Source organism: Vombatus ursinus, unplaced genomic scaffold (assembly GCF_900497805.2).
Source record: "Vombatus ursinus unplaced genomic scaffold, bare-nosed wombat genome assembly UNPS02006779.1, whole genome shotgun sequence".
Classification (NCBI taxonomy): Eukaryota; Metazoa; Chordata; class Mammalia; order Diprotodontia; family Vombatidae; genus Vombatus; species Vombatus ursinus.
Genome location: NW_020946557.1, coordinates 18,949,109 through 18,962,633, shown reverse-complemented (window position 1 = coordinate 18,962,633; position 13,525 = coordinate 18,949,109). Strand labels below are relative to the sequence as shown.

Here is a 13,525-nt window from a genome sequence, read left to right as displayed (position 1 = left end):
AAATCACTATCCTCTGTCTGCTTCTGTTTTCTCAATCGTATAACGAGAATAATAAAAGCAGCTACCTCCTGGGATTGTTGCAAGGATCAAATGAGATGTCATTTGTAAAGCATTTCTCACAATGCTTGGCATATGTTAGGTGCCTAATAAATGCTGCTTCCTTCCTTTCTTCCTTCAGTTGGTGGTTAGATCTATGAGGCAGTGGTTATAGGAGAAAGATTATTACCTACTGTTTCTGTCTCTAATTAGTGTGTGACCTTGGACAAGTGTCATAACTTCTCTGGTTTCCTCATCTATAAAACAAGGTCCTTTCCAATTCTGACATTCCAGGATTTGGTGATTCTATTTCCTCAAGGGTTTGACATAAAAACTCAATGAACAAAGTGGTTAGGATGGAGTCTGGCTCATGCTGGACATTTTAATACTTCTTGAGTAGAATTTTATTTCTTGGGAGTTGTATTTCTCAAGGGGAAAAGTCCAAGTGCCTCTTCTTCCCTTCCTGGTTGTCTAGAGACAGAGTGCACTACCTGCCACTTGGAAGACTCAAGGCTGAGGGCAAGGCCTTCTCTTTTTTTTAGTCAGTTGGGCAATTGGGGTTAAGTGACTTGCCTGGGGTCACACAGCTAGTAAGTGTCAAGTGTTTGGTCTGGGGCCAGATTTGAACTCAGGTCCTCTTGATTTCAGGGCCAGTGCTCCATCCAGTGCACGACCTAGCTGCCCCACAAGTCCTTCTCTTTCAGGCAGTCCTCTTCCTCCTCCTGCTGGGCTAGCAAGGTGAAGAAGAGAGGGAGAAGACCCAGCCCCCAAAACAAGTATGCGGCCACAAACACCAGGAACAGCACCACTTAGCATGATTATAGGATGACCCTCCCTACAGATGGCATAATAGAAAAGTGTAAAAAAAAAAAGTAAAAAAAAAAAGTGAATATTGAAAACATGGTGAAAAGATAAAAGGGATTGTGATCTTCCTGGAAATCAGAGATCTTTCAAAGTATCAAAGTAAATGTTCATTAATATGTTAGCTAATTCAGATTTAAGATTTGACCTCTCTCAGGTATATTTGCATTTTAAAAGGAGAGACTCAGGAAAAACATTTGGTGAAATGGCAAGAGGTGAGGTTGATAATTTGAGGATTGGTAACCTATTTTGTATCCTGCTAAGGTTGGTCAGGCCATTACAGTACAGAGTCTGTGGTGTTAGTGATGGACAGGGAAGAAGAAAGCCCCTTTACTCTTTCTCCATCCGCTTCCAGCAGCCTTTCACACCATAGCGGGCTCTAAGGACTTGGGGGAGTGTTCACTAGACTGTGCTTCTCCCGAGGGCAGGTTTGCCTCACAATGGCTTCTTTTGTCTGTGTATAGGAGAGGGAGGCAATGTTACCCCCTATCCCACAGGGGTCAATGTTGGGTTTCTCAACCCCATTCCTAAGAGAGCGAATAAACGAACACTTGATTCACTAGCTCTGGAACACTTTTAATTCTGTCTTCATAGAACTAAACCCCAAATTGGGGCTGAGACAAAATGCCACCACTGTATTGGTTGGGTTGCTGCATTAGTAACTGGACAGTTGTACTAGCTCACTATGGGGGGTCAGCTAGTGAATAATGAATATGCTTCGTACTTGTACACATTTCATAATAATGAATTGTTGCAAAGTGATCTTCAGTTACATTGTAATAAAATGTCAAATGGGTCTAGATACGTTGGATAAGGAAATTGGATTTGGGATCATCTTATTCTCCTTTTTATTGCTTATGGCTTACTAAGAAATTAGAATCATTAGCAATTGGAGCTTGAACCAACCAACCATGGAGATAATATAGACTAACTCTTATTTTATTGATGAGGAAACTTTGCTTAAGGAATAGTTTAATTTGCTCAAGTTTTTATAGTTAGTAGCAGAACTGAGATCAGAACCCTGGTCTCCTGACTCACAGTTCTGAGTTATTTCCATCACACAAAGCTTCCTACCCTAAATTAACTTCTCTATGGCCTAGTGTCTGTAGTAAAGCAGAGACAGATGCTTGATCTACAGGCCAGCTGAAACTTCACATGAACAAGATAACATTTTATAAGAGCTAGTTACCTCTCATATTAAACCTATGTATGAATTTCAAAGCATTATTTTAATTGGGCATGTGTGCTGTTCAGAACCATTGAAATTTTCTGGAATAATTTTCAGCAGGATTCCTTGTAGTAACAGCAGATGGTGACTAGGTTCAATGCCAAGATTACAAATAAGACAGAAATGCTCTTATCAGATAAGAGGCACCTGCAACCATACTTTAAAAATGGAATTTTTGAAATTATTCAACTCTCCCTATGTTAAAAGAATTCAGGTATTTTGCTTGAAAGTCTCATGTAGATGAAACCTTTGAAGCAGAAAACAGGATTTCCTAGCACTCAATGGCAATCAGAGGTTAACATTCTGAACACCCCCACAATGTCCCAGAATGGAACATTCCATTCTTCTCAGTATGACTGGATGATGGTCAGAGAGTAAGAATGCCTGAAATATTCCTGAATGGAAAGATCCCATAGGCTGAATACATTAAATAGGGAAAGAAGTAGCACCTTTTTTTTTTAGATGTATAGTTTACATATTCTCCATTTCCTCAAGGTATATTTGCAAGACCATAAAATAAGGCATTTCAAAACATATATCACCAAACATACGGCAAATTGTAAAATAATGTAATTATTTGAAATTTTGCAAACTAGCCATTGGAAAAGAAGATCACATTCTTTCTCCAGTATAACTAGTAAAAGCAATTTCTTTTATGCAATTTACAAAGTTCCCCTAGAAGTTAATTCTTGGCAAATTTTAGAAAACCGAAGTGGTATTAGACAAAGAATGTCAGTGTAGAATTCGATGTTAATCAAGGAAACCATCCTAACCAAGTGGAATATGTAATTTCAACACACTGTCCTGCATGATCCTTACCATGCTCTCAAAATTGAATGATGTTTTCCTAATGGTAACTAAAGTTGACTCTTGCATTTCACGAAACTCTATACCCACCCTGATGGTATTTCAAGAATTCACTATTTGGGAAAGGATATTTGATGGATTTTTTTTTGGTTGGTGTGTGTGGGGAGGTGGGTAGGAAAGGAGGTGGGGAAATAGAATGAGTGGTGAAGTGGGGGAGGGAGAATTCAGTTCATTGTCCAGTATACAATATTTGGATGGAAGAAAATTGCAAAGGTGTAAAGGGCCTCTTAGTAATGCACTGTGTCCAAAATAGTTTGATTTTGACAAACAGATTATCCTCACACTGTAATTAATCACAAGTTTAGAGATGGTGGAGTCTTTTGGTCTTTCAAAGACTCCTGTCACTTCTACATAGGGTCAAAAATAACTCTGGTACTTTTTGTAAGATTAAACATTTGGCTAAATATCCCAGATTAGATTTTAGGAATGTTGAAACAAGCTAGAGCTCTCTCTCTTTCTCTGGGCTCAAATTGTCTAAAGCGATTAGATGCCCAATAAATTCATTTTTATGGAAGCAATGTAGCTAGAATTTCCCTATAATAATCTTAAAGTTAAATTTTACTATATAGTGAGATTTCTTTGCCATGTTTTCTGGGGGCCAAATTTGTTGAATGTTATGTACGGGGGAAACTTTTGATGGAAGAATGTTGTAACAAAGCTTTACCACATGCTAATGGAAATACTGTTCATATTTCATCCTTAAAGAAATGTTGAAATATTAATAGCAAATGTGTTTCACATTCTTTCCCATATTACCCATTGGTTTACTTACAGTAACTTAGGACTAAAATGGCAACACATCACCATTTCTGATATTTTAAGTAGGATGTTTATATGGAAGTAATAAACAAAAGATGAAAAAAATGGAATAAAGGGATAACTCAGAAGTGATCCCAATATTGGAATGATGATTAGGATAGGATTCAAACAATTAAATTTCTTTTGTATTTTTTTATATCTATTACTATGTATAAGTTTGGTTTTTGTGGTCTTGATTTACAATATTATTGTGCAATTATTACTATGTATACCAGAATGTACTTTTCCCAGAACATTTTGCACTTGTCTCTGTCAGTAAATCCAATTTCCTCCCCAATGAATGACTGAAGGTAGAAACATTGAATAATAGAATTGCATTATCAAACAACATTCAAACTCTGATTTCAGGAAAAGAAAAGCAACATGAATAAAAATGCATGGTGGGTTCATTTATAATTCATATGGATTGTTAGAACAATCTTTTAGCAATCCAGTCACCAAGAAGTATGTTAAGCATATAGAAGCAGTTCCATACCTAAAACAATGGCAGAGTATTTTCTTATAAGCTTGTGTGGGTTTATTTAACAATTAGTCAAAAATATTTTCCCAGTATTAAATTGAATTGGCTTTCTATCCAGATTTTCTTTTTTAAATATGCTTTTTAAGCATATGCATTTTAAGAATTGTTTTGGATAAGAAAGAAACATTAAAATGATTATGTTCTATTTAATCTCTATATAGAGTAATTGGGTTTTTATGGTCTATGGGAAATTTCTGTTTATCTGGAATCTAGGTAACTGACCTTCAAGTAATCAGTTTTTTCCCCTATACTACCTTGAAACATAGCAAGATCCTAAAATGCTATCTGAATCATGATGGCAAGACCACTATGCTTATTACTTTCTAAAAATGTTAATGCTTTTTAATGTTTTAATATTTGATCCAGTTCCTTAAAAGTTGGTAATTTATCTATTAATTATTTCGTTTAACTGATTAGTTAGTAATGCAGAACAATCTTATTTCCTGACTATTCAGGATAAATGAGATTTTGTAACTTTTATCTTTCTCCTTCCAGAGAGACCATCAAATTTCTTTCTTAATGATCCTCATAACTTACATCTTGAGTGGATCAGAGTTAACTGTATTTACATGGTACCAACAGAAAAACTAAAGTACAGAGAAGCTAAGGGATTTGCCCAAACCGAAATAGTGGGATTGTTGTACTTGTCTTAATAATGTAAATCAAGGCTTTGGATTTTGCATCAAGTGCCTAAAATCATTTCATGAATCAATAATAATTGCTTTGCTGGGACTTAGCTAAATCCAGGTGGTGTCATTTTTTTCCTGGTGTGTCAATCCAAACAGATGAAAGGCAGAAACCATATATTTGTTCGCCTATAACTCAGTTGCTCTTTTACAAAACTGCTTAGATCTTGTTAAAATGTTAGCATTTTCATAGAAGGAAATCAGGTTACTCTTTTGTATTAGGTGGGGGTGGGGAGTAAGATAGGTGTTTTCCGAAAGAGCTCACATCAACTAAATCTGATATTTTTGATAATGACCCTCATTAAAGTTACTTGGAAATATTTAATATTTATAAAAAAAACATTTTATGAGTGTGTAGACTGAAAAAGCACTAGACAATTAGAAGATAGATAAAACAATAAGTTAGATAAAAAGAACAACTATCCTTATTCCATTTTTCTATTCACAACTCTCTTATCTGATAGTGACTTAGGCTGAATGCTAACAATCTTATCGAAAGAGTAACTGTTTATCTCTAAGCTGGAGAAAGCAGGCCTGAATGTTATACCCTGGCTGTCTTTAGGAGGACTGTCTGGTCAACCTGTGTCTTTTCTTTGTCCACTTCCTCAGAGCCCATTGTTTAAAATGGCAAATCTTTTCCAAGACCCTAACTAGGGGAAAGGCAGACACCAATTTGTTTCCAAATAATCCGCCTGTTGTTAAGATGTCGCCACTTAAATTTGGATGAAGGGACTGGCCTTGAGTTTCTTTCTTTCCCAAATCTTCCTTCTTTTTCTTCTCTCACCCCGTCTTTGCTCATCCTCCACAGTTCTGTACTGCACCTGCATATAGCATCTTGTCTGTCTCCGCAGAGAACACAAGGGGTCGCACCTTCCACAGTATTGGAGCTCAGCAAACAAGTCACCGCAAAAGAAGAATGAGGTGCGGAGAGAGAATGGGAGGTAGCAGAGCATGGACTTTTTCTAAGCGAGTTTTTCTCTCGGTCTTTCCCACTCGCACTCCCCACTTCCCAAAGACTACATTGTACATCAAAAATTCGTCTTTTCTACTCTTGCATGGCATGGTCAATAGACCGTGAGCCCTACCTTAAGCGGAAGATGCTAGACAGGTGAAACTACTTTGTGGAAAAACAATCGCGGTTTGTAAAGCATGGAGGAGTGAAGAAACGGTCGCCTCCACCCAATTTCTGAAGCAACTGTGGACGTCGTGTTGTCCCCACGGACTCCGCCCAGTTTTCTATCTAAGGCAGTGGGGTTGAGGCTGACTTAGAAAATCTTCACGTGTGTCAATTCTACTGGCTGGTCCCCTCCAAGAATCCTCTTTCGAGATTGGAGCTAATAGGTCAGGATGAAAGTTAGGACTCTAGACCCCTGCTCAAAGTTAACTCTTGCCTACTTTCAGTGGGTTAGGTTACGTTGGTTGGGTGGTGGTGGGTGTTTGATGGCAGCACAATTAGCCCTGTTCCCGCTTTCCTTTCCTTATCAAGCTCAGACTAAACTCGATTTTGCTTGCTTTCTTTGGGGGAAGGGAGGGTGGTGATTGACAGCGGTGAGAGGGCACGGCTGGAGCCCTGAGCCGCCGCCTCTCCTGTTCGTCTGCCGCCGGGCCAGGGGTTAAAAGGAGTGGGTGGGAAGCTATGAAGAATACAAACCATTCAGTGGCCAAGGATAATAAATCGGATGCCCTGACATGTTTAACTTAGTCCCTCCTGCCCCCTGCTAAGTGAGCCGAGAGCCTAGAAGGCAGGGCCCGAGCCTCTGGCGTTCTTGCTGAGCTATGTTTCTTAAAAGGCAATTTCGAGGTGAATCAAACCTTGTGTGCCCGAGGCAAATGATACAAAGGGAGCTTTCAGGGGGACCGTTAGGCACTGGGAAAGGTGCAGAGACAAACATCGGTCCATGAAGCGATTTCCAAATCCGAACTAAAAAACAAGTCAGTATTTTCTCTTCCACGTTGACATCCCCCAGCCTTCTCTTAGAGCTTCTCTGAGCAAGAGGACTGGAGGAGAACAGTTCCTGAAGGGAGACAGGAATTCAAGAAAGGAGGAGGAGGGGGGTGAGAAGAAGGAGGAGGAGAAGTTGGTAACTAATTCTTATTGGCTCTACCCTCCCGGGAAAACAGATTCAATGAACATGGGGAAGTTGGGGGGAAAGGCTAGATTTTGGGTTCTGGGACAAAAGTTTCCATCTCTCTAAACTATGGATGAAAATACTTAATAGATTTCTTTTTTCTGTCTTCTCTCTTTTCTCCTCTCTTCGCTCCTCCTAACTCCTAGTCCGGGGGAAAGAAGTACTGAGGGTCATGGACCATTTACAGAAATGCTATTAACCTTGGTGGGGGCTGGGGGAAGGAGGAATCAAGGGAAGACTGAGTCGTTCTCTCTCATCTTCTTTCTGACTCTGGGCAGGCGTCACCTTTCACACCCGGGACAGACTGACTCATGGAATGGTTCTGGTCACAGTGAGCTTGGCTCTCAGTGTTGCAGTCTCCGCGGAGATGGGGATTTAAAACAATCCAGGGCCGGGACTACTCAGCAAAGTGGTCAGCCTAGGGAGTCTTTAAAGACAAAAGGAGTAGGATCATTACGAGAGGTGGACACAAGGTATTGGAATTGCTTTTGGGTTAAAAATCGTCTGTCAGTTGTTCTGTTCCTGGCTGTGTTGGAGACAACTAAGGAAGACTTCATTCGCTTCTGGATCAGAAATAATAAAAGAGAACGGTTTGAAGGAATAGCTCTGAGTAAGAAGGTGCCTGTATGTTTACTCCAAACTCCTCTGAACTGTCCCAAGCCTGCTCTTAAGGTCTTTCTATTCACCCAGAAGGACGCTTGGATTTAGTGGAAATTGTGTTATCAATACTTTCAATGACCTTTCTTTTCGGATTTTCCTCACTCCCAACTACCATACAGAGAGTAGCGGGAAGTGCTTCCATCCTCACGATTAATCGAAGGCAAAGAACTTCATTGCACAGAGCCTTTTTAGTCCTGGCCCTGCTTCATTCTAGCATCCTCCCAAGGCAGCAGTAGGCGATATTAGTTGTAAATGATCAGGACAAGATGAAGTTCAAGAGCAATAGGGATATTGGAGAGAGAGGCATTTCAGGGGGCTCTAAGATATTTTACTCACCGGTCTAGGAGAGCGGCAAGATGGACCAAGGTGCCTGCTGTTGAAGGATCCAATAAAAATGATTCTCTCAGAGAAAGGCCAAAGACCCTCTGTCCAAGAGGGGGCGAACAAATGTGTAGGATCCCCAGCTTTAAAGGATGGCGAGTTTTATGAGGAGGTGAAACTTGTCGGGGAAGTGAATGTTAAGATGGAGGCGGGGGAAAAAAAACCCACAGTAGGAACCTGTCTCTCCCCCAGCTCCGTTATCTCCGGGGTATGAGTGAATCCCACCGTAGGGAAAGGACGGGAAGGGAAGAGGAGGGGGAAAGCGGGTCACAGTTACACACTCAATAAAACGCTGTTACCTCTTCAAGCGGGGATGGAGTGGGCGGGGGCGGTTGGGGGTGGGTGGGTGGAAAGAGACACTTCAGAGCAGCCCGACAGGTGAACAGCCCAGCTGAGCACAAGTACATACATACAATAAAGCCACACTTACTTCTTCGCTGTCGCCTTCCCCTGGAGGCGTTTTGGCTGCCGATGTATTCCATAAAGTTCAAAATGATAAAAAACCAAGAAATCAGTCGCAAGTGCATAGTAAACCGGTAATGGTGTCTCTTCCTTTCCCCCCTTGTCTTTTTGGTTGTTAATTTTGTTGATGATTATTAAATATAGATATAGATATATAGATAAGCACGCATATAACCAAAACAGCTGAGCAACTTCTCGGCTCAGATCCGACAGTAGCGATGAGGTGGAGGAGAAGGGAGATGAAGAAAATGAAGCGAAGTGGGTGGGAAGGAGAGAAATCAATTATTGCACTTTCAGATTGTCCGAGCAATTCAGTCCAGAGGATCTCAGGGGAGAGCTGTCATCAAGGCGGGAGAGGGGTCTAGAAGAGGCGAGCCGCCACGCCGAGGCTGCTTCAGGTAGCATGTTGCGAGGAGGCGGCGATCCCGAGGGTTAAGGTCTAGGAGCTGAGGGCTGGGGGTAGAACCAGGCGGCGGCTTCTGCGGCTGCGGCGGCGCTTCAGGCTCTGTAGCCACGGCTGCTGAAACTGCTCTGCCTGCCGCGGTGGCTGTTGCTGCTGCTGCTGCTGCTGCAGGGAGCGCTTGCCTTCAGCACCTCGGTCACAGCCCTAGTTGCCATAGGGCGCTCTTGGCGTGCGAATCTGCAGCTCCTACTGCTGCTCGCATGCAGGAGCCGCACCAGTCTTCTGCAGGGCTCCCGGGAGTACCCCATAGGAGAGGGGGGAGTGGAGGGGGGAGGGGGGGGCGGGGGGGGCGGGGAAGGAAACTGCTGGAGCAACAACCCGGAGCGACCTCAAGAACTTTCAATTTCAGAGGGAAAGAGGGATCTGGAAAAGTACAGGCGATGTTACTTGGCTGAAGGAAGGGAAGAGGCGCCTTTGGGGCTCTGGGGCTTCAGGCTCCGGCGGAGCATCCCTGGATTGACTGAGGCGCGCTGCAAATTAAATAACAGTTAAAATTCAAAGGAGAGGGTGGGGAGTGGATGCGAAGCAAAGTCCCACCCCAGCTGAAGGGCAGTCTCAGCCAGTGGGGTGAGAGGTGGGCGAATCTGGGGGCCAAGACCGCCTGGGTTACTGGCCGCAGCTGACTGAGGCTCCTACGCTAGAGTGAGATAACGCATCTCATCTCATCCTCTCATCGCATCAGCCTGAGGTTGGGCTCCTTTCCACACTTAACCCACGCCCATCCCACTCCGCCCCCGCCTAATGCCCAGGGCAGCCACGGAACAGTGAGGGGAGCTCAGCCTTTAATAACTTCTCTCCGGGAAGTCAACGCTGAGGCCAGGGTTCCTTCCTGCTTGAGGTCTCTCCCCTCTCTTCCTGCTCCCCCCCTCCTCTCCTCTCCTCTCCTCTCCTCTCCTCTCCTCTCCTCTCCTCTCCTCTACTTCCCTCTCTCACCGAAGTAGAAGCCTGCAAAAGGACGTAAGGCAGGTCCTCCTGAGGTGACTTGCCTTCTCTGCCGAGAATTATTTGAAAGGAGGCTGGCGGGGGGGTGGGGGGAACCACAGATGAGTGTATGTGTGTGTGTGTGTGTGCGCTTAAGACATTTCTTTTGGAATTACTATCATGCCACGTACCCTCCCCCCCACCAAAAAAAGGAGGTACCCAAACTTAGCCCTTTTCCATTCTGGCAGATTTCTCCTACCCTCTCACTCCCACCCCAAGTAATTCCCTCCACAACCTTCGAATCTTGGTCGCTGTCCCTTTCTCTGTCTCTATCTCTATCGCCGTCTCTTTGTCTCTGGCTCACTCTTTCTGTCTTTCTCTCTCTATTTACTAGTCTGCTTGCTAGTTTGTCTGCCTGTCTTTCCCTCAACTACTTTGCCCTCAACTACTATTCAGAGATTCTTTAGGGGGGATTTTTGCCCATGCGTGAGCGGGGATGAAAGTTTGGAAAGCTGCTCCCAGTATGTGGAGACCTCAGATCCTTTCTTCTTGTCACTCAGGAAAGTCTATGGGAGGAGATGGGGGTAGGGAAGGAAAGAGGGGTTGAGGAGTCCTGCAGCGACTGGGAATAAGGTTTCCTCACCCTTAGCTGGGGTGAGGGGAATGGAGGACTTGCACATCTAATATTCTAAGATCTGCCTATGTAGTTAGTCCTGGGTAATCTTCCTACCTCTTTTCTCAGAAGCACAGATCTGTTAGCTTTCTATGTTAATTGATGAGGTCTGGAGGTGCAGGTCAAGAACCCTAAAGCCTCTTTAGAGTAATTCACAGAATCATATAATTTTATCTGTGTTTTGTAATTAAAGTAGGGGGATATCTGTTGAACGATTTCTTTACCATTCAAGCAGATTCCAATTGATTTCAAAGGGACCATGCTTTTTTGGAGATTGTCCAAATTATTTAGGTTTAGAGGACATGGCAGAGTCAGAATTTCCCAGGAAAACAATGTAAGGTTCATGTTTTTTCTCTCCTCCCTTTGTGTATAATCTTTCCTATTCTTAGGTTTTATTAGGATTGCTTCAAAAAGGCTAGTGATAAAGCAGAGAAGAAAGGACACCTCCCCATCTACTCCATTTTGCAAGCTTGCAATATTAGAAATTACCACCAGTCTCAGGAGTCCATTTAATGGACTAACTATGTTTTAGTAATGTCCCCAAAGCCCGAAGTGAAGACACTCCAAAATGGCTAGGGTGTAACGGGGAGCACACATGGAATATGAATTCTTGTCAGGCTGACAAAAGATAAAATGTGAGAGAAGAATAGTTCTCTGCTATTTACTTCATAGACTATTATTTGTGATTGCATATACCTGGTACAGTCTTAGCAGCTAAAGTAGGCATCATATTTGCTTTCAGTTAGCTATTTGAGGAATCTTTACCAAAGGTGTCATAATAAGTTTTTTTTTGTTTTGAGGAGGGAGGGATTTCCAAGAATTCCCATTCCTGTTGTTCGGCAAAATTTATCTTCTCATAATGGGAATATTTTTCCCTCTCTTCGCAAAGAAATGATAGCAAAGCACCACTTTGAAAAAATCTTTGAAAATTGGCCATTTGTACATCCATGAGTACATGAGTTTTGGAACAGGAATAGTAACAAACAACAGATGATTTCAGATGAATTATCCAATCAAGGAGCCAATCTACCTTTCTGTGTCTGATTTTTCTCAATCTCCTCTTATTTAACAGATCTGATCTTGAATATCTGTACCATAAAACTTGGGGGATTTAAAGGACTGTGGGAGGCTCCCTTTGAAAAAGACTCTAAGGAGAGCCTTTCTAATCCAGGACACTTGAGCCGGATAGGATGAGATTGCAAGAGGGACATAAAAAAGCAATTCAGTGAACAACTTCAGAGATCTAAATGACTGCAAAGACATTTACCTCTTCATATTTGTTGTTCAGACAGTTGTAGGTTTCAATGTGAGCCAGAATGGCAAAGTGAATAAAAGAGGAAAGGGGATGGGGGTGGGGGGAAGAACTGTAGCTACTGAAGCAGTTTAGGGGAAGAAATTCTAGGACTAGGGTATGAAATAAATGCTATTTAGAGGAAACATCAGGAAAGTATTAAATAAACTGTGGGTATATTCTTTCTTTCCTGACGATGTGCTTTAGAGTAGTTTTTTCATAATCAATGGTGCCATACTACTACTACTACTAATTGTGTTTATTTGCGTGGCTGAGCCTTACACTTCCTCATCTGTCTATGCAGCATGTGGAAACATTACTTGATGTACTTTGTGCAGCATAATGCAAATTATTTCTGTAGGATGCAATGCTCATATAAGCATTAGAAGCTGCAATTAACTCCACAATACAAGTCCAAATGTGTTTAGTGTAAGAGCCCTGCCTTCAAAAGTGTGATTTGTATTCATTTTTCATTAGAAATCACTATGTCCCCTGGAGTTGTTTTATAGGAGAGAAGTGGCAGATGGTAGATAGATGGAGAGGTAGGGACCATCATACACATAGCTTGTTATCTCATTCTCCTTCCCTCTTTTCCTCTTCCCTCTCCACCCCCACCCCCAATCCCAGGCAGTAAGTAACAAGCTATTTTTGTCCTTTGCAACAGTGACATTGTAAAAAAAGAAAATGACTCTCATATTGTTGAATCCATACTGCAAATATGTGGAGGGGGGGAGGGGTTGGGTGGGTTTGCTCTCGAAAGAGTTTGAGCCCAATAGTTTGGAAGGGGATGTAACTAGTTGTGATGTGAGATTGTTGGCAAGGTTCAGGCTGACATCAGTTATTATACCACAAAGCTAACATGCATTGCCTGAAAAAGCTGAACTCTTTTCCTTGTTTCCCAATGCCTGCAGGGGAATAGTAGGAGTTAGAAGATTTGGAGGCATCTGGGTGAATCAATTGAATAGAGTCCTAGTGTAGGGGTCCCATGAAACAGATGCAGCTAGAATTTATATATAAATATAAATACATATATATGTATATATATATATATATATATGAGCAGACAACAATATTTTGTTACTGAAAATTGACACTGAAACCAGTGCATCAAGTACAAATGATGTTTTTGGAGGGGAAATTATCATTTCTATTTGAAAAAAAAAAGCACAAGCTTTGGAAAAATAGATTATATATGATATTAATCTTCATTAAAAAAGATTTCTGTTTCCTCATGAACAAATGATAAGCCACATAAAATTATAGCAGGCACAGTTCAGTATACCTCACTTTGAGAAAATCCAATACTTAACACTTAGGTTCCAAACTTCATGAAAACATGGTCTCTGAAGTCCTTTCAGATTTAAATCTATGATCCTGGTATTGGAAAGTTTGTAAAGGGAACTTAAAGTTCCCTTTACAAAACAATTCTCAGCAAGTTTCATCTAAAAGAGACTTTGCATTTTATCTAGTACATTGAACGTTTTCTCAATATTTGCTTTAGATATAACTTTTCAGGAATGTCCAAAAA

At 41.7% G+C, this 13,525-nt stretch overlaps 1 protein-coding gene across 1 annotated transcript in view; it reads right to left on the bottom strand.

Annotated features, from left to right (window-relative positions):
* Positions 1–9,317, bottom strand: part of RSPO3 (R-spondin 3) — a 55,256-nt gene extending 45,939 nt beyond the window's left edge. The window contains exon 1 of the mRNA XM_027848582.1: positions 8,618–9,317. Within this exon, the coding sequence (XP_027704383.1) occupies positions 8,618–8,714 (97 nt within the window). The 5' untranslated portion in view covers positions 8,715–9,317. The remainder of the gene's footprint in view (positions 1–8,617) is intronic.
* Positions 9,318–13,525: the final 4,208 nt, after the last annotated feature.